General features: G+C 49.6%; 1 protein-coding gene across 1 annotated transcript in view; it reads right to left on the bottom strand.

Annotated features, from left to right (window-relative positions):
* Window positions 1-869: 869 nt before the first annotated feature.
* Window positions 870-27,030, bottom strand: part of TLL2 (tolloid like 2) — a 123,537-nt gene continuing 97,376 nt past the window's right edge. The window contains 16 exon segments of the mRNA XM_079137998.1: window positions 870-1,020; window positions 2,417-2,667; window positions 4,839-4,865; window positions 4,868-4,886; window positions 4,888-4,982; window positions 4,985-5,033; window positions 5,035-5,052; window positions 8,140-8,267; window positions 9,782-9,907; window positions 10,446-10,626; window positions 11,783-11,943; window positions 12,445-12,570; window positions 17,078-17,273; window positions 17,720-17,865; window positions 18,867-18,983; window positions 26,505-26,607. Of these exon segments, the coding sequence (XP_078994124.1) occupies window positions 886-1,020; window positions 2,417-2,667; window positions 4,839-4,865; window positions 4,868-4,886; window positions 4,888-4,982; window positions 4,985-5,033; window positions 5,035-5,052; window positions 8,140-8,267; window positions 9,782-9,907; window positions 10,446-10,626; window positions 11,783-11,943; window positions 12,445-12,570; window positions 17,078-17,273; window positions 17,720-17,865; window positions 18,867-18,983; window positions 26,505-26,607 (1,878 nt within the window). The 3' untranslated portion in view covers window positions 870-885.

Below are 27,030 nucleotides of genomic sequence, written 5' to 3'. Positions count from 1 at the left end.
CCTGAACAGGCCCCTCCTGAGATGTCTTTGCACGCCTTGCAGATGCAGTTTGAACCCGCTGTCAAGGAATCAAGGTTCACAGCAGCAAGTGTTTCCACAGTTGGAGGGTCTTCCAGGCCCAGAGACCTCCCCCAAGCACAGGTGGGGATCCTCACGTCAGTGAGAGTGGCGATACCAGGATGAGCCAGGATGTCTTCTTTTTGGAAAACTAGGAATTCTCCTCAGCAAATGTTCTGCTGGAGTTTACAGCGGATACCATGGCCCCTTAACGCAATTAGGGATGGGAAGCCCAGAGAGGATGGGGAGGAACATGCTTGAGGTCTTCCACCTTCACAGTGACAATTCTCGTGCTCAAAGCTCCTGTGTGCGCTGCTTGCTGTGATGTCTCTTTTAGCCGGATGTTCACCTTTTCAGGTTTCCTGGTTGACAGGTCCCTGGCGGAGAGAAGGCAAAAGTTTCCAGCCAAGCTCTAACAAATCAATCAAGCTTTTATCCTCACTGCTCAGTGTAATCTGCATCTCCAGGACTCGGTCAGATTTCGTGGCACCTATAGAAGTATGAGGAAGAGGACTGACCCACCAAGCCCAGGGCTGGCCTCTTGCCCCCCAGGAGCAAGAGATGGAGGGCGAGCAGGAAGACACGTAGCTCAAGTGGACTTCAGGCCTTAATCTCTAGAGCCCACTGATAACACTGCTGCTGGAACCAAGGGAACATCTTCCCTCCTCCTTGGCCAAACGTGCATGTGCCTCATTCAAATATATACCTTCAAGACTGGATTTTGAGTTTTTTTTTTCTTGAGAAAAATACTGTATGCTGTTTTAGGGCTGATTTGCCAGGTGCTATTGTAAAAACATTCTCAATGCCTCTCTTTCGAGAATGTGGGCATTATTTCTTCATGTGCAGGGCATCCTGGAACTTGGTGCTGGTATATCGGGCATGGAAGCCTTTCTTGTTGATGGTGTCATCCGTGTGGAATCGAATCATCAGGGAATCCCCAGCAGAGTAGATCTCTTCCAATGGCTAAGAAAAGGAGAAACCAGGGGACTTGAAGTCAGCTGACTGTGACTGGAGTGTAAATGAGGAGGGGGCAGGACCACACCCAAGGACACAGGATGGCCAAGGCTGCCATGAGGTGTCCCTGCCCCAGAAAGTTCTGTGAGCCCTGCTTTCCCAAACATGCTCCTAGACCCACAGATCATATAGAATCTGTGGGTTAAGTGCACGGGTGGGCCAGGCACTGTGCTCAGCACTTCCAGATCTGACCTCATGGAGACTTTCAAGAACTTTATGAGGCAGGCATTATCTCCATTTCACACTTGAGAGGAAACCAAGACTCAGTGCACACAGGTGGGCAGGACTAGAGCTGGACACTTTCTGATTCTGAATTACATGCCACGAGTCACCCAGCTCTGTCACCACTCTGCTGTGTCTCCCAGGAGACCTAAACCAAGGACTACTCTTCAAGCTATGGGCTGACCAAGGACAAAAAGTGTATTGGAGCTGAAAGGTCCTGCCAAGTTCCAAGACTGCCACCTCCCAGGTCCTAGCAGAGCCAAATGGGGCTTCCCACGAGCACACTGCTCAGGACCCGCCAAGGTTCCTCTCCATAGTCAGAAGGACTGTTTCCAAGGCAGCACATTAGGTAAGTCACACTCTGTCATTCTTTATTTTTTGGAGGGTGAGGAAAGATGGAGGTAAATTACTGAAAGACATAAATCCCATGTCAAGTAACTTTGTACAAGGAGCTCCAGTGATTCCAAATACTTTGACATAAGTCTAGCCAATAGCAAAGAAGATTGAGTGATGAGCCTTGGAGGCAGAGAAAAGGCTGGAGCCTAGCGTGGGCAGCGTGGCAGGGCCAGGGAGCTACCAGGGCACTGTACTGGTTGGTGCATGTCATCCACTGAGCACCAACTATAAGCCAGGCCCTGAGCCACATGCTGGGAAAATAATAGAAAAACAGGCCTGTCCTGGTCCTGGGTTTGGTGGCCCAGGAAAGAGACAATCATGAGAAAAGTGACAATGTCTTTGAGTATAAGTATTGTTTATAGTAAGACTGATTTCATAAGCATTTGGTTTTGGTTGGGAAGAGAATTGTTAGTATAGAGAATACACAAAGTCGTAATTAAATAGTAAGAAAATCCTGAAAGCCAAACAAAAATGGGAGAGGATTCTTTGCAAATATGGGGCCGAAAAGGCACAGTGCTCTTCCTTGGACTGACCTCAGCCCAAAGCCTTCAGGAACGAGTTCCTGGATGCTCCCTCCCAGCCTCCTCTTCCACGATCCTCCTATTTCTCCCTCCACTGCAGAAAAAATGGGCCTCTTTGCTGTCGCTAATGAGCAGTAGGGACAGTGAGTCCTACTCGTGCTCTGATCCCATGGTTTTTGCCCATGGAGCTGGCACCCCGGACTCACCCCCGAGCCACAGAAGCGGCCCAGCCTGGGTGCCGAGCTGTCGTAGCCGTCATAGGCCTCCATGTAGTCGTAGCCACAGTCGGCCTCCTCCTCCACCTCGAAGGTCCGGAATATCAGCTCCACGCCATAGCCATCTTCTGCCACGATCACCCAGTCACAGCGGGCCTGGCTCGGGTAGTTGTTGTCCCCAAACTGGGCGTGGGAATAGAGCTCGTTGGTCTGCACTTCAGCCTTCAGCCTGCCCCCACACTCTGGAGAAGAGAGAATGAGATGTTCCCCCAGCACCCAGAGCCCAGGTGCCGCCCACCCTGCTGACTGTCAGTTTCTCTGCAGGGCCGGGTGCATGCCTTGTAGGGGACGCCAGGAAATGCCATCGTCCCAGATCACAGAGGAGTAAACAGAGGCCCCTGAGGGGCCAAACTGGCCCTTACCAGACAGGTTCCATGTTCCCATGCTGGGCCACATAAGGCTTCTGGGAATCTCAGAGTGCGGAACTGAAAAGCTGGCTTTGTTTTTCTCCCTACACTTAAGAAGATATGGGGTAGATGAAGAGTTTGCCCGACTGGCTGCTGGGATGTGGGATCTTGACCACTTCAAGCCCTGTAAGTGTCAGAAGCTCAAGATGGGCTCGCCAGCCCCATAGACTTACTGTAACTTTTCATTTCTGCCAACAGAGGGCGATAAAGGCACATCAAAACTGCGGGTGAGCACCCAAACCCAGAAACCTCAATCTACTGGACTTCCTCTTGCACTTGAGTTGACTACAAGCCAACTGTGAGGTCCCCATGGGTGTCACAGGTGAGCCACACCTCAGCTTTGGGCTTGGATTCTATAGCCTTGGCTTCTGTGTTTTACTAGGACAGAAGTCCAGGTTGGCCAGGGCCTGTGCCTTCTTGTGTCTACGCTACTTGAATCCACATAAAATAAAATGGATAAATGAGATAGGCAGGTCTAGATCAGGAGCACCTGAAGGCAAATTCCTCCACAGTGTTCCTGGATGTGCTGCACACCCCCAGATGCCAGCGGCTCCCTGGTGTGGATTCCTGCCACCCTGTTCTGAACACGCAGGCCCAGGAGGAGCCTGTCTGACTACCAATTTCTTCCAAGTTTGACCAGTCTTTGGGAAATCAAATTCCTGAGATGAGACAGCAATGAAGTGAGTACAAAGCAGGGTAGGAGGCCTCCTTCCCTGCCTGTTCCAGGCCCCACGGAGATGACCTCTAGTCTACCTGCCCGGGCTCCTTTACCCCCTCTTTACTTCCAGCTCTGTTCAGTCACTGGGAATGCCAGCAGGTCAGAGAGAGCAGGGAGAGAAGTCAGGCTCTGCATCCTAGCTCCTGGCTGCCTGTTCCTCCTGCAAGTCACTGCTGGGGCAGGAGGGGATAGCAGCCTTGTGGGTCTATAGGCCTAGTGACTGTCCTGTCTCTTGCTGTGTCCCCACACCCTGCCCATGCTTTGTAAACAGTCTTTTTATGAAATTCTCCATAAATAACAACTCCAAGTGTGTCCCCATTTCCTGCTGGGTCCCTAACCCACCTTGAACACCCATGTTCCAATTTCCATCTACAGGGAAAAGGGTGAACTCACTAGCCAACAGCCTTCAAACTTCTGTGGGGGAAGCCAGAACTCCTCACAGTGCGGAAGGGAGTCTTAAGCCATGAAGAGGTTTTGGCTAAGCAGGGGCAAGCGAGACCGCCTGGGGATGCTGGCTGCCATTTTACTCGACCTGATTCCTACTTTCTAGCTCTGAAAAAAACTGGAGGGAGGAGGTTGTGAAAAGGGTCATAGGGTCCCATGATCATGACCTTAGACTCAGCATCAAACTCAGGAGGCTGAGTGGTTCTCAGGTACCACAGGCTCTAACACAATCTAAGCCAGAATCAAAGGGCCAACACTGGCCCCAGGGGCTCTGGTCCCAGGCGAGAGCTAACAGAGGAATGGCTAAGAGCCAAGCCAGTTTCTTATTGACCTTCTTCTACTTAGCAAAGTAGATAAGTCACAAGCATATACATTTTCCCAGGACCCAACAGAACTATTGATATTTTGAGGACAAAATAATGGGGAGCAGAAACACATCTCATTTTCCTGAACTGGTCCTCAGAGGTAAAGAGGGCTGCTGCCCCCGCCACTCCCAGACTGGGGTTCTGCAAACCAGAAAAAAATCACAATACAGTGTTAAAAGGGAGGAATGAAGGAAGGAAAGACACGGGGTACCAGCAAAGTGCTGTTCCTGTCAAATTTGTCAATTAATTAACATCAAAAAGAACCACCCTTCTGCCTGTGGTCGCCCATGTTTCCTTTTAACATGGACATTTTATCACAGCTGCCCTACCTTCCCCCAGAGAAACATTAGGCAGCGCTTCCCTGCCTTTACCTCCCCATTCTGCTCCTGCCAAGGAGCTCATCACCTGGAGCCCTGTACCTGTGCTGTATGCTGCCAGGAAGCCTTCCTCTGCACAGAGGCATCAGACATAAAACCTGAGAAACAGGCTGCTTGCCCGAAGCCACCACGGGTCTGGTTTCTTGCTGCCACAGAACCGGCCGAGGATGGGTGCCAGGGTGTCGGGCCATCGTACATCTCCAGGTGGTCATAAGCACATTCCTGATGCTGCTCAATTCTCAAACTCATTGAACGTCTGGGGAAGAAGGAAGAAAAGTAAGGAAAAGTTCTGGTGTTCAGCTGAAGTTGGAAAAAGGAGGAGCGGAAGTGCCCAGAGGGGTTTGTCCAGCCCCTCTGCGGAGGACCATGTCTGGAGGCAGGTCTCCCCTCGGTCCCCAAAGCAGCCCATGAGTTACCTACACTCTTGCTACTGACCACCCAGAGCTGACTTCCTTCCACCCCTACTTCATCCTAAGAGTTGGCACTGACTGTGCTCCTCCTAGTGCCAGCAGCTGTGTTCAGAGATTTACAATATCACCTATTGAAAGACCCTTTTTGGCCAGGTACAGTAGCACATGCCTGTAATCACAGCAACTCAGCAGACTGAGGCAGGAGGATCACAAGTTCAAAGCTAGCTTCGGCAACTTAGCAGACCCTGCCTCAAATAAAAAATAAAAGAGCAGATGATGTGGCTCAGTGAATTAAATGCCTCTGGGTTCAATCCCTAGTACCAAAACAATTTAAAGAAAAGAAAAAAGAAAAGAAAAGAAAAGTCCTTTTGGACCCATCATCCCAGATGTGAAACATAAAAAAAACTAAATATAACCTATAATATACATATATATAAATATAACCTATATATAATATAGTTATATAAGCTATATACAATATAGTTATACAGTATAATTAAAAACAAGAATATTATTAACTAATATAATATTAACTAATGTGATATCTAAGTTTCAGATTATAATTTCTAACTTATTTAAAAGTATCTTTGTCAATTTTGCTGAAATATTCTCAGAATCAAAAACTTGGGACTTAATGGGTCCTTGCAAGTCTGTCATGTGTCCGATCTCTGCTTTTACAGATGAGAAAACTGAGGCAAGGAGATGTCAGCTGACTTGTCCAAGGTCATCCACTGGTAGAGCCTGGCCATAACCCAGAAGCTATGGCTTCGAAGGCCCTGATCCTTAACCTCTGTACTGTATGGATGAAACAGGAGGGCAGGCTGCTCCATGCAGATGAGAGTGATGGCCATTTGTTGGGTACTTTTTCCATACCAAGCATTTCTCTCTTAATTCTGGTGATGCTATAAGAAAAAAGCAGCGTGCAGAAGGGGAAGCTGAGGCTTAGAGAAGCTACCTGGCTTGCCCAAATTAACGCAACCAGAGACAGAGCTAAACTTGACCCCGAGCCAGCCATCTCCATCCACACTTTTAATCAACCGGTTATACCACCTCCCTCCTCCCCATGCCCCTAAAAACTGTTCCCCGAAGCTGGGAGGGGACCCCTGTGCTTCAGTCATACACAGGCTTTGCAGCCCCAATGGAGGCAACTGATGGGCTGCCTGTGGGGACAAGGAGACAGGACAAGGTGAGCAAGGACAGTGTTAGAGGAAGTCTTGGACTGAAGGACAGAGCAGAAGTGAGGCTGTTAGTTGGGGGGAACCTAAATTTAAGACAGGGAGGCTGGGGTGACAGAACAGAGATGCTGGTAGGGAGGGGAAAGCAGAAGGATCCCTCTGAGGCTTCCCAGAATGATGCGCACTATGAATGGGAAAAGCTCACACCTCAGGAGAAAGGGAGCTTTGGGAGCAGGGGGGACTGGGTAGGGATACCAAGCAGGAGAGGGAGAGCAGGGCACCTGGTGGGTCACGCAATGGGAAGGAGAAGCAGGCCAAGGAGGTGGGGAGCTCCCCGAAGTCCATGTCTGCCTTGTCACTGTCCCCATGCAGTGAAACACCAGCTGTCTTGGGAAGTAGTTAACTCACATTCTATGGTAGCAAAACATAGAGTGCAATCAATGTACCCCACCCTCCATTCAAGGGAATGTCTTTTTTAAAGGAACAGGCGTATGCAGGCACCTGGGATAAAGGCTTCTGGTTGTGCGGGTACACGATCCCATCCCCAGGGGGCGCCAGTCCCTCAGGTTGGCAGAAAGGTACTTTGCCACTGGAAACATTTTCCAGAAGACAGCAGGATTGCCTTTCTTGAATGCACTCTAACTCACCCTCACCCAGATTCCAGGCTGTTCTGACTGACCCAGGGTACTAGCTCCTGGGAGCAAAGCACAGTAGCATCCCCTAAGTGGGCAATGCATGCACAGGAGGTGCCTGCCAAGGGCACCCTGCAGTCAGGGGTCCTATCTGTACTCCCCCCACCCCGGCAGCCCATTTGCCTGCCTCTGCTCCCCTTTACAGGTCTCATCAGTAAACACCGTCACAAGTCCCTGCGCCAGAGTTCACGGATCACCACGTTCTCCTTTGTTCTCTTCCATTCTCTCTGAATTACTGCTCCAGCATTCTCTGGAGTCAGAAGACTTGTTTATAAAAATGTTGTCTGTCAGAAGTACAGACTCTCTAATACTCCAGGATCTGAGAGCCACTGGGGGCTGAGGAATGAGAATCAGAGGAGAGACTAGTTTCCCCTTTGAAACGACTGAGTGTGACCACACATCAGATTCCTGGAGGAGACTTTAAAGAAAAGAATTCAAGGTGGTGGTTGTTGTTAATTCAAGAAAGAATTAGCATAATGCTTCTATTGAAATTGAAGAAAGGTTATAGAAGAATAAGAATAGTAAGATTCCATTTGAGAAGACTGAGTAAGAGAAAAGACCTTTATTTTCCCATGCACATGTATGCTTTGTATGTGTGTAGATAATTTCTGAAGTAATCCACAAGAAAGTGTTGAGAATGGTCATTTCTAGAGTGCATTGGGGGATCTGGGGACTTTTGATTTCCCCAACCCAATCTTCTGTACTTACTACTTTTCTTTCTTTCTTTCTTTACCTTGAGAATGAAACACTGTGTAAAAAATCAAAACTGGAAACACCTGAATCTCCAAAGGAACTGTAGATCTGTATGTTGGGCACCACCCCAGCCAGGTGCCCCTGTGAACAGGTGTGTTTCTAGAGCTGTTCTTCATTTTCTCTTTTCATCTGCACAACAGTCCCAGGAAGTGGGCTTCATTAGCATCCCCATTTTCCAGGTAGTCAAATCAAGACCCAGAAATGAATGATGTGCCCAAGTTTCAAAGCTGGGAAGTGGCTGAGTGGAGACTCAAACTCATATCCATCTGACACCAAGGTCCATGTTCTTAATAAACTACAAAAAATGACTCACAAGTTTCACCCTGTGACCTGCGGTCGAAGAGATGTTCCAGGTACACTCCCTCCGACTGGGGTATTTATCAGGCCAGTTGGGGCTTGCCAGGGTCCCCTCTGCACTGCTGATCTTGTGTGCACAGCCGGCTGTGGACACATGGAGAGAGAAGTCATTAACTTGTGGGTAGCACCAAAGGTGTTCATTCTAGGGTAGCTTCCTCCCCTGTCCCTTGTCTCAGGGTCATCAAATGTGGGGGTGGCCAGCCTGGATCAAGTGTCCCCTGGTGCAGAGACTTGCCTATTTGTTTGAACTGGCTTTGCTGCCTTCCTGGCTGTGGCTCAGGAGCCAGGGCACCTCCTCACTTTTACTATTCACATCAAAGTCATCATTGTAATCTGCTAGAGTTCAGAGCACAGGCCCCCGGCTTTGGAACTTTGTTCAAGTCCTGGTTCTACCACGGACAGTCTTAAGGGTTATGTCCTGATTTGTAAAAGTGGTGCCAACCTCATACATGCAGCTTAAATGAGATCACGCGTGTGAGAGGCCAGAGCCAAGAGCTTCATCCCTTCTGTCTACACGTTTCCTTTTGCTTCTCAAAGCATTTTCACTTGGAGTCTGCCTGCTCTGTCCTGGTTACAGTGCATTGGCAAACAGGGGTCCCAGGGCTTGCTCAATGCCTAGCAGTTTGGCCAATAGCTAGATTCTGTCTCCCTCTGTGATGAACACCGTGGTGAGCATTTTGTATGCATCTTCCCACTCAATCCTTCCCGTTTACAAATAAGAAACTAGAAGAGGCCTGTGGTTTTCCCATCCTCCCCAGCCTTGACTTCCTGTGCTGGGCTTCATGGCTGGGCCAAGGCATGAAGTCTGTGTTTATCACAGGGGCACAAACTCCCTTCACTTGACAGAGTAAGAATAGAGGGAAGGCTTTTTCCAGAATGACAGGACATTAAAAGTCTTCTGGCCATGAAGAATTCCCAGTAGTGAATGGGGCAGGAGCAAAGGTTTTCCCAAAATATATTTCACTGAGGTCTGTATATGGTAAATAATACTATGAGAGGCATAAACGGTCGCTATTTATTGACATCTAAGGTATAATATGTATCAGACTATCTGAAATACTTTCTAGGCATTTTTATAAAAGTTTTAGGAAGGAGATAAATTTAGCCCCCTTTTTTAAAAAAACGCTTTTTTAGATGTTGATGGACCTTATTTTGTTATTTATAGGTGGTGCTGAGAATCAAACCCAGTGCCTCACACATGCGAGGCAAGCGCTCTACCACTGAGCCACAAACCCAGCTCCATGTTTAGCCCCTTTTTAACAAAAGAGAAACTGAGACTCAGGGCGATTAGTAGTTAGCTAGGTAAGCGGCAGAGCTGGGATTGAGACCCAGAGAGTCTGATTCTGCTGCCCACAGGCTTAACCACTCCGCTGTTGTAACTCAACTTAAAGCCTCTGAGGCTGCCCTGTGCCTGCTAAGACCTGGCAGGAGAGCCACAAGCCCTCGCCAGAAGGAGGGCGAAGGACCAGCAGAGAACTCCAGGGTGGGAGGCCGCCCACACCTGTTCCCGCCCACGCCCCACCCTCCCGCATGCGCACTAGCACTCCAAGGGCAGGGCATGGGGCCGAGGCAGCGCCACCCCCGTGGGCTCTGCTCACCCTCTTTACAGTCGTGCCCGTTTTCATGCAGCCGGTAGCCGCTCCTGCACCTGCACAGGTAGCTCCCGAACGTGTTAACGCACTCGTGCTGGCAGCCACCGTTGTCCTTGGCACACTCGTCCTTGTCTGGGGAGATCAAAGGACGCTCCTAAGAGGAACTGCCAACTTGGGAACTTCCCTCATGGCTCAGAACCTGCTCAAAGTGGCCTCCTCCGGGGACCTCCCCCACCCCATTGTCCATTCCCTCCCCTTTTCTCCTTATGCGGAGCCTCTGCTCAGATTTGGGTGTCACTTGGCATGTGTGTTGGAGGACTGCAGCCACCAGCCAACAAATGCCCAGGCTTGGTGGGAACTACCACAGCTAGAAAAGGCCAAGGAGGATTGTCCCCAGAGCCACTCCTTGATCTGAGATTTCTGCCTCCATGTAAGATGCTGCTGTTTTAGGTCACCCAGCCGTGTGGTAGTTGGTTAGGGCAGACGTAGGAAGCACAGCCACCAGTATCACACCAAGCCAGATCCTCTGGGTACATGTGTGACTCTGCCAAGGCAGAGGGACCAAGAGGGAAGGGAGGGAGCAGGCAGAGGGGAGGTGCCCAGGAACCAGGGAGGCCAAGGCCTGCAAGGCTGTTCCACCTCAGTCCTGGCCTCACTTTCACCCCCTTACCTGAGAAGAAGTGGGCCCTGAAGCCACGTTTGGAGACAGTGTTGTCAGACTTGAACTCCACGCGCATGTTGTTGCTCTGGGAGGTGATGACCTCGGGTGTCTCCGAGCCACAGAACCTGCCGTGCAGCTTGGCGTCAGGGGACAGGCCACTGCGCACCTCCACAAAGTCGTATTTGCAGACCTACAGGGAACAAGGTGGAGAGCAGCCTGCTATGCCCATGTCCCCATCCCAGGCCCCCTTTCTGAGAGCTACACCTTGCCATGTAGCTAGATGGGCTCAGCCCAGCCCAGTCAAGGAGGTTCCCCTTGACTCTCTATGCCTGTCACTAGAATGAGTTCCAGAGGGCAGTAGGACTTGGCTTTCCAGCTGAGGCTTGGCATTGATGCCATCGCCTGGCACCAGTGCTTATGGCTGACTATAGCCTGATTTCTACTTATTTTGTGTATCAGGCTTCCACATGAGATTTTGCTTGAAGAAAGGCCCCAACTGCTAAAAGAAGGAGAAGCAGAAGAGAAAGACACAATCCAACTCTGTTATATTCTCATGTAGAGAAACTAAAGCTCAGAAGGGGAAAGACATTTGTCTGAAGTCACATGGCTAGCAGTGGTGGAGTCAGGACCTGGGTGGCTCCATGTTGCCGGCCATAGCAATGATTTTTCTCAAAAGCAACTTCACTGCTGAATGGTCTGATCAATTACTTTCAAGGGTTTGTTTTTCCCATGCAGTATTCACTTGGTGGCGAATCCCTCATTGGCACCAGAGCCTCCATGTATCAGCGTCATTCAGATTGGGGTCTCTTCTCAGTACCCAAAAGGGCTGACAAGGTGTCAGCCTGGCTGGTGCTGTTAAGGTGAGAACCCCAGCTTGGCTGGGGCAGGGGGAACATGGAAAAGGGCCTGTGTGCCCCCAGGGGTCCCTCTAACTCCAGGTGCAGACAGGGAGCATAACTGATAGGCACTCTGGTTATAGGACACTGCCTGGGTCTTGTCTGACGTGGCCATCCATGACCACTCCCAAGAGAGGGAATAGGTCCTCTCTAGCATCCTTGTGCCTAGGTGGTCCTCAACCCCTCTGTTCTAGCTGGACACCAACTCCCACATTCACACCCCAGACTTCAGACCTGTCCTGACCACCCCCAAACTCTAACACCTGCCTCCTTCATTCTTGTCCCCTTTCTCCTTGGATTTATTAATGACAAGGGCTGTCACTGCTGGTTAACACTCCCCAGGATCCTATGACTCTGAAGCAGCAGCTCCAACACAAGCCACCTCCCTGGTGCCCAGCTCGGAGTCACTTCTCATCCTAGTCCCACCTCAGTGAGAGCAGAGAGACTTACGTCATTGCCTTCCAGTTCAAACACTTCGAACTGCAAGGAGATGCGGTACTGAACAGGGGCCACCACCTGCCAGACACAGTTTTTGTTTGTGGGATACTCCTTGGGCCACCCAGGGCTGGTGATGGTTCCGTTCAGCTTGGTAATGAAACCGCCACAGGCCACTGCACGAGAGAAGCAGGAACAAGATTCATTTGGTTGTAGTTCCAAGTGACTGCAATTTCCCCCAAGCAGCAATAAGCCCTGCTGTTCTTCAGTAATAATGAAAAAAGTTAGGCCATCTGAACTGATTAATGCAGTGTCCTGTTTTCTAACCTAATTGTTTCAATGAGGATTGTGAGGGACAAAACTGGGAAGTCTTTACTGCTTTTAAAAATGACAACCATGAATTGGGCCTGTTGTACCCCAGCACAGGTGGGGGTTCCACATAACTTGGAGCAAAGGACAAATAAAAGTGTTTGGGCCAAGCTATTTGCCATACTGGCTTGCATGAGCAAGCAGATTCACACAGGTGGGCAAGGTGCACAGACCCCAGCCAGGTAGAAGAGGGATGGAGGAAATAAGCTATTAGTTCACAGCCAGCCAGCTGCCCCATCTCTCCCCCACTTCTCCTGAAACTTCTCCCCACCCCACTGCCATTCCGGCTTGGCAGGACCAGCACCAACCTTCACACGTCTTCTTGTCGGCGGCCAGCTCATAGCCGGGGTCGCAGGTGCACTTGTAGCTGCCCAGTGTGTTCACACAGCGCTGCTCACAGCCGCCATGCTCTGGCCGGGAGCACTCATCCACCTCTGCTGGGAAGGGAAGGTGCCCCCTAAGTCGTCACACAGCTACCTGGCTGGCTCCCCGCCCTTCACATCCCAGGGACCCCAGATGGAGGCTTCCAAGGACCAGTGTGCTCCTGCTGACCACCTCCAAGGAGTCCTGTGTCCATGTTTGGAAAACTGGCGGTAGCTGTAGTTCAGATGGCGTCCTGACGACCCAAGCAGAAGCTGGTCAGCCCATCAGGGTTCCTAGGGGAGCCCATTCCTGGACCATCAAATTCTACATGGTGTCCAGTCAACAGTGTGTGTGTGTGTGTGTGTGTGTGTGTGATTTCAAAAATCTCACAAGGTTCCATACCATTTTAATGCCATGGAACTGAGGATTCCCACCCCCCTAATACAGAATTTCTTGGAGACATTCAATAAACGGTGACAATGAAAGGACACTTTTCTAGATGAAAACGTGTAAGTATTCTAGACATTAAAAGTGGGACCTGTCACTCAGCATTCTTATAGTTACCCTCAAGAGGTAGATGCAGGGAGATCTGAAAGGTTATGCAAAACACTGGGTTCCTCAGTTAATCATTGCTCCTAGGAGAAACTGCAGGGAGAAGCCAGGAGGAGGAAGGGTTGGGGAGTCTGAGGGATTCTGCACCAACACACTTCTAGTGATGTGTTTGGCGCATTAGATAACAGGAGGTAGAATACCGCGAGTGCTATCCAGAAGAACGCAGGAGCCATTGGAGAACCCCCCACACACATTTGCCCATGCACCACTGAAGACAGACAAATCCTAGCCGTTGGCATCTCCAAAGAGCATTAGAAATAAAAGGAAAAATATTCTGCATTGCCAGCCCTGGTACATCTATCCCTGAAAGAGCATGTAGGATGCAGCCAACAGAGGTAGAGGAGTCTATCAAAGGGACTGAAAAAAAAGAAAGTCCAGTCTGGGGAGAAGAAAGAGTGCAGTAGGGCAGGGAGGAGAGCACTGTTCTATAGCACCACGGAAGACAAGAAAGTCGTTCCCCAAACTGTCAAAAGAACACAGAAATCAGGACATCTAAGAGTTGGTAAAGGCCTAGAAAGATACCCAGTCTCCTGCCAGAGGCAGGGGTCCTTCTAAAACCAGTCCCAATAGACAGCTTTCCAGATCCTGCCTGAACACTCCAGGGAAGGGCTTTGGCTACTTCTTGAAGGTGCTTCTTGGGTTGTCTAACTCCTTGCAACTTCCAACCCATAGGTCCTACAAAAACATGAGTCCTCTAGCCTCACTCCTCCCTCTCTGCTGTACTTTCCTACTCAGATAAACCCATAAGTTGCCAATCTCCCCTTTCTGGGCTGCACAAATCCCTCACCAGCCTGGATGGGGTAAACACCTCATTGTTTCACACAGTCACTAGTAACCTGATGTACCCCCTCAGAGTGGGGTGTTCTTGGAATCAGCAGTGGCCAGTTAGGGGCTACTGGGATTAGAAATGACCCAGGCAGGGAGTTGAAATGTCTGTGGTCTCAAATAAATTTACTATTCAGTATGCTGAGATAGTAAGAATCAGGCAATTATTTTTTCATCACCTTACAACACTGCCTTAGACATCTGCTAGGAAATAAAAAGAAGAGAACAAATAATGAGGAGCAGGGGAAGGAGTCCAGGCTTTAACGTGAGACAGGTTGGGCTGGATCCCCCAGGGGCTCTTCTCCTACCTGGGTGATGGCTGGGATTTAACCTCTCTGAGACTCCTGTGCAGGAAGAGAAGAAGGGTCCTTGCTTTGAGTGGTGATTGAAGATGATGCCTGCGATGCACCCAGTGCACAGTGAGCAGAGTGATCACTACAGACAACAGGGGAATTTCAGTGGCTTCTGATATTCAGTGGGTGGAGAGACACAATGATGGGGAAATGGAAGGAGAAAGCTACCTGGCGACACCTGAGCCAGGTGAGTGGAGCAGTGCAGGTCTGAGGAGGGGAAGGAGACAAGGCAAAGACAGAAAGATGGAAAATACATCAAGGATGGGCCAGTGGAGGAAGACCACACAGGCAGAAGGGATGCACAGCAGATGCAAGAAACTGGGTGGAGGGCAGAAGAAACCAAGGAGAGTCTGTCAGAATAGATGAAGACCAACAAAGGCCCAAGGCAGGACAGGGGAAATTCTGATGACAGAAGGTACAGTGGCTGTGGGCAGAACACACAGGCAAGAACCACGGATAAACAAGTTTCTTGATGCCGTCTTAGCCAGGCGCAGGAGGGAGCCAATGGAGTGGACCTAAGCCTAAAGCGAAGGAAATGCAGTTCCAGCAAAGGCCAGAAGGGTGCGGTGTTGAGCCAGTGAGCAGGAAAACGGGCGGACTGTTCCAGAGCAGTGGCATGTCTTAGGACTCGCAAACCTTCTCTATTGTGGATAGAGGGCGTGCAAGTGTCCTGGGGGCCCTGCTCTAAGTGGGAGCGTGATTGTCTGCATCACTTCCATGCTGCCATGAAGTAGCATCTGCTCCAAGTCTACTGGCTCGGGACTGCTTTGGGCTGTAGTGGCCAAGGTCAACCTCCCAGAAAAGGTCTGGGAGAGCATGTGGGTAGGAGAAGAGGCTGGAGCCAGGATTCTGCTCAGCGTGGCAGCAGCCCTGGCTTCTTTCTCTCCTCTGAGTGGAATTAGTAGGGGGCAGAGCCATTCTGTGGCTAAGTAATGAGAAAGCAGGATCCCAAATATGGTTTCAGAGAGAGTTGGAGAAAGGGGCAAGAGAGCACATGCTAGGCTTTTGAGGGAATACCTTGAAGGAAGCCAGTCCCCATCACTAGACACCGGCGCTGCCCATCTGCACTGGGCAGTGGAATATGGGGCTCAAGGTGGAATCCTTGCATTCATCACATAGGGGGTGTGGGACCAAATGACCCTGCCAACCCCTGAATACCACTGCCACCTCCCAGAGCAACAGAATGTGAGGTGCTCTGCTTGCTGCCCAGCCAGTAGGCCCTGAGAGGGGCTGCCATCTGGCATCAAGAGACAGGGGCTGAAGCCAACTGGCACCCTGGCCAGTGTCATGGGCCAGCTGGGCCCTGGGCAGAACCTGCTGCCAGCTGGCATCAAGGCAAGAGCCTCTTCTCGCTCCAGCTCTCCTGAAGGCCTTGTAGTTACACTTCCAGTTTCTTTCATTGGCTGGGTCCTGACACACGAGCTGGACTCGCTGGGAGAAGGCTGGGCTAAGGAAGCTGGCCATGACAGTTCCTGCTCTTTCTTGCTCTCCCCAGGACGCCTCAAAAAGGAAAACACTATAATCCCACATCTCGTGCGGCACTCACAGCTTATAAGATGCCTTCCCAGATGTCACTTCACTGGGACTCCGCAGAAACTGGTTCGAGAAAAGGGGCAGATATCCTCCTCCCTGCTCTACAGAGGGGACAACTGAGGCTTCAGAAAGGACACATGGCTGCCTGCTTGGGTGGTATGGTTAGAAGAGGGTTCTTCTGACATCCAGACCCTTCATGTAGAACCTGGAGGAAGGGTCTAAAAAGGAGGTCGAAGGGGAGAAGGGGAGAGGGACCAGGATCTCTGGGCTGGCAGTGCCAGGAGCCCAGGAGAGGTGGAGAGGCAGGGAAGCAGCCTCCCTGGGCTCATGTAGCTGGGCAGCTGGGGGAGTGCTGGCACTAATTAAGGGGTCTCCACTGCAGAGGACAGGCTGTCTACCAGGGCTGTGGGAGTCCTACTGTGTGCCAGTTACAATGCACTGAGCAACGTCATGTTCCTAGGGTATGGTCTGCAGGATTTCAGGGGCCCTGAGAGCAGACAAGGAAGATCCACCCATTCACAGGAGGTTTAGAAGCCCACCCTGGGGCCAAGCATGCTGGGTCTGCTTTCATTAAGACCCTACAGAACGTGGGTCCCCAAGGCAACAAGGAGGTTTGTTCCCAGAACATTCCCTACTCTGCTCCCCCCACACTCCCCTGGGGGTAGGCACGGAGGCTGGGGGCTGATGCCTCAGGAGCTGAAGCCCTGGGTTGTCTCTGGCCCACACTAAGGAGCGCAAGGCCATGTCCTAGAAAGTCTGAGCTGTGTAGTCACACTGTGTTGGGCTCCTCCGTCTGCCACTTTCCTAGCTGACCCTGAGCAGCCCTACTCAGTGCTGATCAAATGTAACTCAAACCTAATTCAAAGAGCTATTTGGGAAATTAAATGACATCAGGTAAATCAAGTACTGTACACAGCCCTGGCACACAATAGGTGCTCAATTAATGATCACTTCTATTCAAAATTTTCGCTGTTATCAATATTCACCTTCACTAAAGTTGGTTTAACCTTGTCAACTTGTTAAGTCTAATTTCCAAGCACAGACCAGCCTGCCCTGCAGAGGCCAAGGCTGAGCCTGCTCTGGATCAGTTGGGAACTCCACGGGACCCTACACACAGCTCTGAAATGGGTCGCTGCCTCCTCCCTGCCGGGAGTCTGGTTTGGTGCTGAGGTGCCATATGGGTTTATGATTCTAACACTGGGGGAGCAATATTTCTTCCTGTGACTAAAACTGGAAGCAAAACGCTAATTCATACCCTTGAAAAAATTGGCCGCAAACCCCGCTTTGTTGATGGAACCATCAGACACGAACTTCATCCACAGTCTGTTGGAGCTCGATTTCACATCCTCTGGCTTCTCATAGCCACAGAAGTGGCCAATCAGTGTGCTCTCCTCCGTGGGGCCATCCCGGATCTCCAGGTAGTCATAGGCACAGCTGTCGTGCCTTTCGATCTAAAGGGAGAAACAGAGACAGCGTGGATGGTGGCAGATGGCTTGGCTTCGTGGTGTTTGACTTGAGAATGAAGCCTAAAGATCACTCTCACAACCTAACCCAGCCAGCGGGGACTGAACTTCTCCAAACTGTTCTCTTGTTATAGCTGTCAAGGGTGAATCAAGCTGAGAAGAGAATAAGAGAAACGGAAGAACAATTCTACAAAACTACCTTGGATTCCAACCTAGGTCCCTCGACCTACAAGCTGCCTGCAGAAAGGAGGTGAACCAAATTTCAAAGCTGGCAAAAACTTTGATGTTAGATGCCCAGGCACAACTCACTGGGGACTTGAAATGGCTTCTTAGGTTCCTGTTTTTAACACAAAAACATATCTTTGCAGAACGCTTTTCCAGCCAAAGTTGCCACTTAACTCCATCCCAGGTAAGACAATCCAAGCAGTCCTTACCTCGAAAGCTTGGAAGGTAAGTCCCACGTGGAACCCCTCCGAAACTGTAATCCTCCACACACATTCCTTGGAAGGCCTGTAGTCGTCTGGGTAGTTGGGAGATTGAATCTGGCCTGCATCTTTGTTAATGTCTCCCCCACAGGTAGCTATAGAAAGAGCATGGGAGGAAGGGGGTCAGAGAAAGGCAGGCGGCCTCTTGTCACCAGTAGGTGGCTCCACGCACCGACATTTTCATCTCCATCCAACAAAGACTGCCTCCGAAAGGCACAAATGCATCTGTTACAACTCTGAATTTTTTCATATAAAGAAAATAACCATATGGAGCCTTCCCTGGGCATTAGATTCACCTGGGAGATCACTCCAACTGTGGATGCCAGGGCCACAGTCCCAGAGGTTCTGATTCGAGTGGGTCTGGGGAGCACTGAGCAGCAGCAACATCCCTAGGTGATTCTAACATATAAGGCAGGGGACTTTGGGCACACACACGCACACTCATGCACTCACACAAACAAGAACGTTATTTCCTTTACAAAAACAAAACTCTGGCTTCTCCAAAAGTTACATAATTTAAGGCCAACAGGAGCCTTCATAATTTTCTAGCTAGGTCCCCCCCCCCCCCCACACACTTCTTTTTTATGGTGGGGCAGGTGGTGTGGGGAGTGAGCCAGAGAAGCTGGGCACATAGAAGCAGCATTACCCTCAATGCTGGCATTCAGCCAGGGGATGGCAGACCTTCTAAGAAGTGCAGTTGCTTCCTGATGTTGTTTAGAGTTTTCTTTTCACAAGTGAAACAAACAGAGGCCCAGAAAGGTCAGGTTCTTTGCCCAGGCTCACACAGCTATTCAGAGACCACTGCTCTATAACCCTGATACCATCCCTGTGAGGGTAAAAAACTCCCTGGCTGCACTGGAAGGAGGTTCAGCAGGCTGGTGACAGGTAGATGGCACGGGTTCTGTGGGGAGCACAGCTGGCCTCTGCTTTCCACCTGTGGCAGAAGCAGCCTCACAACTGTTGGCATGCCCTAACGGGGGTCACCCCATCCTCAAGCTCTGGCAAGCTACCACGCAGGCCCAGGGTGGGTCAGGGATAGCAGGCTGTGTGGGAAGGACAGCAGCCACCTGAGTGGCTTATTTCAGCATGAACAAACCTTCATACACCGCGAAGAAACCTTTGCCCAGGATGTTGCTGCTGCTGCGGAACTCCACCCAGAGCCGGCTGTCCGTGGAAACCACGGGCTCTGGGACCTTGTCACCACAAAACCTACCTGGAAAGTGCAAAAGACACAGTCAGGATGCCGGGAGATGCCAAGAAGGTACTCACTGCAGACTGAACACCATGGTTTTTCAAATGTGGCTTGAAGTGAGCAATAACTCAGCCTGTGACAGCTGATCCTATAGCATACAGAGGGCTGGAAGATGGGATTGAACGTCCCATGATCACTGTGCCTCGCATAGGAGAGTCCCAGATTCTGATCAATCTAAGCACCCAGGGTACCACTGAGGCTCCTCCCCTGCCAAATGGGTCCTGTGGCGGCTCTGCAGGCGTGGTGGAAGGATGGTCTGAGACTGAGTCCTGTTTCTTGCTATTTCCTGTCCTCTCATGTCCCTGCCTTTGGGCCATGGGACATTCTGCTTTCCTTGCCTCAGGAATGGAGGCCAGAGAAGACACAACGAAGGAAAGGGATCCTGGCTTTTGAATCCCAGGAACCAAGTCACAATACCGTAGATGTGGAAGCCCACGTGGTGAATGAGTGCACATTTCCTCTCCCTTTCTGATTCTAGGAATCAGAAAGATTCCTAGGAGGGAGGAGGGAAGGGACAAGGAGGCAGAATTGGAGAGGGCACCAGGCAGCCCCTAAAGGAATCTGTGCCCTGTCCCACCCTGAACTGAGACTCTGGATGGAAAAGGACAGACAGAAACCCCAGGCAGGTTTCAGAATCTGGGAGAAGCAGAAAATTGCATCCCTAGTCCTTGGCCAGAGTCTGAGGGGCAATGGGACCCTAAGATTTCTCTGCCCCTCTTGGGGTCAGAGTAGAAGTGTCTACATGGTTCAGCAAAACATTTAGCCACGACGCAGGCATGTGAGTTCCTCAGCAGAGCATGGTGTGGCATGGCAACACAATTCTAGGCTCCTGGGGGCTGTGGAAGCAACTTTCTCAAAGTCCGCAGGGTTTGGGGAGCCACAGAATAATGTCTCCCTAGCGTGGAGGGAGACATGGACTTGGTACCAATCTGAACTGGCCTAATATTGAGGCAAAGAAGAAGCACAGTAGCCATTTATCTGGCCAGAGCACTGACTTGTTGGAGATGAGGACATCCCGGCAAGGCCAGTCAGGGTGGCAATATGGGTGCCTCCCCACCATGCCTTGGCACGAAGCATGCCCACCCCAGGGGAAGAAAACACAAGTTGACTGAAATCAAGTTCCTAATACCTGATAGAAAAAGGCTTATAATAAGGCTGGGGATATAGCTCAGTTGGTAGAGCGCCTGCCTTGCATGTATCAGGCCCTGGGTTCAATCCCCAGCACCACAAAAAAATTTAAAAAAAAATAATAATAATAAGGGCTCATAATAGATATAAGTTTTTGTTCTTGAAAAATATCCCAATATTTCTTTGACATGTGTACACGTGGTCTGAAATTTGGACCTTCTACAGAGGAGAAGGTGAAGGCCATGCCTTCCCAGTACATGGCAATCCATGGCCATGGGTCGGGTTGGGGTGGGGCAGGTGTGGATCGAGTCTCAGTGGTCAGAACACAAAGCAACCAGGGTCTACGTGGACCAAAAGTCCGTGGTTCTGCCAAGCACCTACTATGCACAGTCCTCAAAGAATTTCTTTAGTTTGGGGAGAGGAGTTGGGGCAGGGGCAGGGGACCCTCCAACAAGTATGGGTGTTCTTTGGAGGATGATGAAAATATTCTAAAATTGGTGAACACACATTGACTTTAAATAGTGAACTGCACAGCATGTAAACTGTACCTCAACTTTTAAAAGTCTACTTAACAGCTATTTAGTGGACACTGTCAGCTCCACATCAGGCCTGGGGCAGACCACTTGAAGCTGTAATTCTGCTTTACCTTTCTGAGAAATGGGGGAGCAGTGAGGTTGGGGAGGAATAGATGCCACGAGGGGCTTTCTTAACACCCCTCACAACTCTGGAGAATGTTCTCTGGGGAGAGATGGAAGAGAGGGCTGCTTATCTCTGCTTCCTTTCGATTCTGGGCACTTGTAGCCATTTGGATTTGGTGAGCTTAATATTCAGAGAGATGAGATGAAACTGCTGCAGAGACTTTGGCAAGGAAAAACCCATCAGAAGCCTATAAATTTTCGGTAATTGTTCCTCTGGCGTGGCCAATTAGTTTTGATTAGTTTTTGGAAAAAGACACATACCAGCGCTCGTCAGCGGGGAGACAGCGCACTGAACAGCAGTTAGACAAAGCCAGTCCACAAAGGGAATTCCTCCTTAGCCTAGCGAGTTTCAAGTCCAAGTTCCTGCTCTTAAACCCCCAGCTGTCACAGTCAATGGGGACTGTTTCCAAAAGAGAGAGGGACACTGCCTGAGGACCTAACCGGATAAGAACTGCCCACCAGCCAAGGGTCAGAGGATCACCAGCCTCTGCTCTGTACCCTGAGGAGGGAGGAACTGCAGCTGGGTGTATTTACAGCCTCTGCAAAGCCAGACTTGACAGGATAAAGTACAAATCTAGGTACTCCCCCATGATCGTTTTGTCATTCTTAACTGGAACCCATTACCTGGCCCCTTGAGTGACACCCCAGCATTCTCAGCTTCACCACAGAGGCGTTCAGAGAAGCCCCTCTGTCACTGACCATGTCCATGCCAGCCACCGTCCTAGGCACCTCACGTGGCTTATCTCGTTTCACCCCTGCCGCTCTCTGACTTAGGTGCTGTTGTTAATCCCATTGCATACATGAGAAAATGGAGGATCAAAGCTGGAAATGGAAGCAGAATTTGAACCTCAACGTCTGAGATCTGGCTTTTCATCATCAATATCACCTCCTTCATCATCACCACCAGCACCTCCACTGCCCTCAAAAGGAACTTGGGGGAAATCGTGAACATTGCACCATTTTGGATAGACAGACATAGACTCTGCTCTCTAGGAACCTAAGCACCATGCCCATTTCCCCGTTTGGAAACAGCTGAGTACATCCAAATGAAGGTCAAAGCCTCACACCATGAAGCAAGTCTCATGAAACACAGGTCTTGGCTGCTGGCCTCACTCTGTCATTCCTGTTGGTCCAGGAGGCTGCTCCTGCCCAGGTAACCCCACAACGGTGGGGCCATGCGACCCTGATGGCAGCCTGGCCTTTTCGAACTTTCCTCCCCATTTCAGGGAAAGGGGGCTTTTGTGTGTATTGTGGAGACCCAGAATGCCCAAAGACAGTTCTGCATATAAAAGTACATCATTTAGAGTAATTCCTCTAACAGGAATACACGGAGGGATCAAATTTCCAGGACAGTGCTTAAAGACGACTGGACCGGTTCTGCATGCAGCCATCACCTTCCACCTTTTGGTACGATCTTGTAAGTGGTCCCTGAAACTGAAAAACCAATTTGAGGTCTTTAACCAGTCACGAAATGTTCTTCATCTACTTAATTTTTCCTTGAAATCGCTAAGTGAAAATCTGGGTCCTTAAACAGTCTCCTTCCAGGGAGAATAAACAGGCTGGAGAGAAACTGGAATAGAGAAAAGGTATCGAATTCCTAAACTGAAATCTGGTTCCTGGATTTGGAGGAGGAGTTTAATAAGGATATCAAGAAGAGGAAATGCAGATGAGGACCACTACAAGTGGGCTCCATGGGGAGTCATAAAGGGTTCATTCATAAAAAGTCATGCACGCATTATGCCTGGGTTTTCACACACCGCCCTGGGAAAAAATGCAATGCACAGTTTTTCAGAGCGAGATGCATACTTTCACAATCCGCTCTAATCCGCTCTCCCTCCTGCCAAAGGGGCATTGACCTGCCTCCTCCCAGTAGATTTCATGGCACTGACCCCTCCCAGGGACCAGCTCGGCTGACACAGTGCACTTGTTCCAAACACAAAAGTTCACTAACAACTGCATTTGGAAACATCAGAGCAGGCCAAAGAGTTGGCAAAGGAGAGCTGCTGCACAGGAAGAATGGTGGTCGCAGAAGCTGCGTGCGCACGAGCACACACACACACACACACCACATACATACCACATACCCACACACCACACCATGTACATACCACACACATACACACCAAACACGTTCCACACACACCACACATCACGTACATACCACATACATACCCCACATGACATACATACCACACACACACACACACATGCGTACCACATACATACCATACACACCCCACACGACATACATACCACACACACACACACCATACCACATATATACCACACACACACACACCACATACATACCACACACACACACATACTGTACCACATATATCCCACACACACACATCACATATATACCACACACACATACACACCACACCACGTACATACCACACACATACACACCAAACACGTTCCACACACTACACATCACGTACATACCACACATACATACCCCACACGACATACATACCACACACACACCCCACACGACATACATACCACACACATACACATATATGCCACATATATACCACACACACACACCACGTACATACCACACACACACACACCCTATACCATATACATACCACACACATACACTGCACCACACACCAAACACATGCCACACATGCACCACACACCACATAATACCACACATACTGTATCACACACCAAACATACCATACACACACACTCCAAATACACATCACATACCACATACATACCACAAACACACCACACACCAAACACCCACCATACACCAAACACATCACACACACATCTACCACATACCACCCACACATACCACACACCAAACACACCAAAACACATACACACCACACATACACACACCTACCACACACACACACGCACACACGCACTGCACTAGAGGGTAAAATATGCACTCCAGAAACCCCAAAACAAACAAAAACACCCAAACCATCGCCACCACCCACAAGCTGGGCAAGTCCTAGCCCATTAATGAAAGCGTAGCCAGAGACAGGAGGACCTGCAGTAAGAAGATTCCTGCTTCAAGTTAAAGCAAGGGGAACGCCTGGACATCTGCCAGTGCCCATTCCAGGAGCGTGACTTGGCCCTCTTTGGGGAAACGGGTGACAGAGAGCTTCCTCCTCTTGAGTCTTGAGTCTATCCCATTCCTGGGGGGATAGGGCTGCCAGGTTTAGCAAACAAAAATCCAGGAAGTCCGGTCAAATTTGAATTTTGGATGAACACAGAATAATGTATTTTATGTGTCAACCCCAAGGGGAGATCCTGCTTAGATCCAATAGTCATCTCACCCTCACCAGGATATCTGAAGAGCACCTCTCTTATCTGTCACTAGCTAACTGTGTGACCCTGGAAAGTTAGTGCCCCCTGGGGAGCTTGGCTTTCTTGGGAAGGGGTGGGTTCTCTGCCAGGCTAAGGAGGCCATGGTTCCATGTTCTCATGGAGCTCCTCCCACACAGCTCTGGGAAATGCACTTATAAAAGATCCAAACAACTGAGGAGTATGCAAAACAAAACGTGAAGCAGACCCCACCTCCACCTTCCTGTCTCAGAGGCAACCACTTCACCAGTTTGATGAGCATCCTTGCAGTCCCCGTTCTATGTATTTGGTACTAGATGTGAACACATGAGCGTATATTCTTAGGTCAGCAAGATCATTCTCTGACCCAACTTGTGGGGGTCCCATTTCACTAGTCTCCCAGGAATCTGTCTTCATGAAACTCTTCCCAGGCCAAGCTGGTCCTCAGCCAGGTTTGGAAACCTCTGTACCCAGGGATCCAGCCCTCTGTCATTTTGCCATACCTGATCAGTGCTGTCTGTAAAGCCATTCCTCTCTCTGGCTGCTAGCGCCTGCCATGCCTGCTCTTGTTAGGCAGGAAACAGAAACAGGGGACACACAGCCTCAACCCTTTCAGGAGTTGGTATAACCCACTTGTCCTGCGGTGTCCACATTCCTGTGCGTGCTTGGCCTGGGGATCACTTTCCTGTCCTGTGTACATGGACTGCTTTCTACTGAATAGATTCTTCCTCATGGTGGCAACCTGGAACTCCCACTCAGAGCCTGCCCTGGCTGCTTCCCAGCTCCCTGGAGCTCCCAAGGACATGGATTCCTATCTGTTTTGCCTCTAGAAATTTAAATTCATGGCCCTCCTGACACAGGTGCTTTGTGTGCTACTCACAGTGATAACAGAAACTTAGTAGCTACCAGAGCCCCTCCTGAATCCAGCCACACCTCCCGTCACTGTCTCTTCTGCATATCCCACACTTGGTTCCCCAGGATCCAGCCTGCTCCGGGGCTCCGTGTAGCAGTGACATTCCCAGTTTAGCCCTCTCCTCAATTTCCCAGGGTCGTCTTCAGCCAAGTGCCCCAGCCACAGCTCACTCTCAGGCTCATCATTCACAGCATAGCACAAGTGGCTTTTCTGCTCATAGAAAGATATGCCAGAGACCAAGTCCTCACCAAGCCCCCAGGCTAATCCAACCCAGAAGCCCACCCTACAGACTGCTCTAGCAAGGACAACCCCCTCAGCTGGGACCCTTCTGTCTAGCTCCTGTCCATCGGCTTCTCTCTCCAACTTCACCATGGTTGCCATTCCTGAGCCGAATGAGTTCCAATGTCAGCTCCCAAGTCATGCATCCATTGGTCCTCAACACAGTGCTCATCTTCCCTGGTCATCCATGAGAGATCTGTACTTTTGTGGCAAGCCTTGAATGAACTCAGCTTTCTCTACACACTACCTGCCCACGGTCCCTCACTCAAAAGTCCAAGCTGCCTCTTCATGGACGAGTTCACGCCCTGACCACAAAAAATATATATCCAGCATAGAAAAAGGGAAAAATTTCTAAACCAAGAACAGAATAATTTTTCTAAAAAATACTCTACCATACTAAGATAACTACTATTACTTATTTACATTTATAATTTCACTTGGTATTTATATTTTAGGTCACAAAATGGTTTCTTCCAGTGGGATTCAGTCTGCACGATGTTTTTCAAGTCATTTTTTTTTTTAATGATTTGGGGTGGGACATTTGGTATTCAGTTCACCACATTCCCTACCACTTCTTATTCTTTTACACCAATTCCATCTCATTCCATTACACCTTTGAGGTCATCTAAGTTTGCAATGTCTACATTAGGTATGTATGCACGTATGTATGTATCTATGCACACATATTTTTTAATTAATGCTCCTGCATATTCTATTTTCTGTGTAAGAGCATACCACAAACACCTTTCTATATTAACACACAGCCACGTCCAACTTTTAATGACTAGAAAGTTTTTCATTGAAAAGATGTATCATCATTTATTTGGTTAACCCCTACTGTTGAATGTTTAAATTGCTTTCAATTTTCCTTGCTTCAGTGCACATCCCTGTAGCTAGAGCTTTGCACACTTCCTTAATTAGCTCCCTAGGATAAATTCCAAGAAGTGCAATTGCTGGGTCAAAGGTTATAAGCAGTTTTAAAAGCTTTTAACATGTGTGGCCAAATGGAGTGTTCAGAGTTTTACAATGACACAGGCCCTTGAGAGCTTCCTGTGACTGCCGACAAGGCGGTCCCTTGGAGACAGTGAGAGCATCCCAGGGAACACCTGATGGCTTCTCTCTTAAGGCTGTCTGAAGTCCACTCACCCAATAGGGGGGCTTTTCTCCAATAACCATCCCGGACCTCCACATAATCGTACCAGCACAGACGGCTCTTAAACAAATCCATGGATGTGAAGTTCAGGACGATCTGTAAAGAATTACCATAAAGTGAGTTTGGACAACAAAGCCCGAGTAGTTCTGCATGATATGTCTTGCATACCGGTGTTCTCATGTTACCTTTTAGCATACAGAGACCCTAGAATGCAGTAGGAGTGTTTTCTCAAAAATACAGGCACAGGAAACCTCGTGACATTAAATAATAAACCTTAGGCAGGATGGGGAGTAAACAGAAGGAGATGGACCCTAGACTCTGTCTGGGGAATCACTTGAGCTTTTGAAGTCACTAGGTGGTTTACAGAGAGCACAATGCATTAAAAAGACAGCCCAGGGCGCATTGAGACTGGGATTTGGAAGGAGGTAAGGGGTCAGTGAAGTTCAGAGATATGGAAAGATCTTGTAACATCATCAATCATTTGGGGGGCAGGGTGGGGTTAGCCTGAGTGCATCTGAG

This window comes from Sciurus vulgaris, assembly GCF_902686455.1.
Source record: "Sciurus vulgaris genome assembly, chromosome: 4".
Classification (NCBI taxonomy): domain Eukaryota; kingdom Metazoa; phylum Chordata; class Mammalia; order Rodentia; family Sciuridae; genus Sciurus; species Sciurus vulgaris.
Note: the sequence above shows the minus strand (reverse complement) of the source record. Positions and strands in the feature narration are given on the sequence as shown.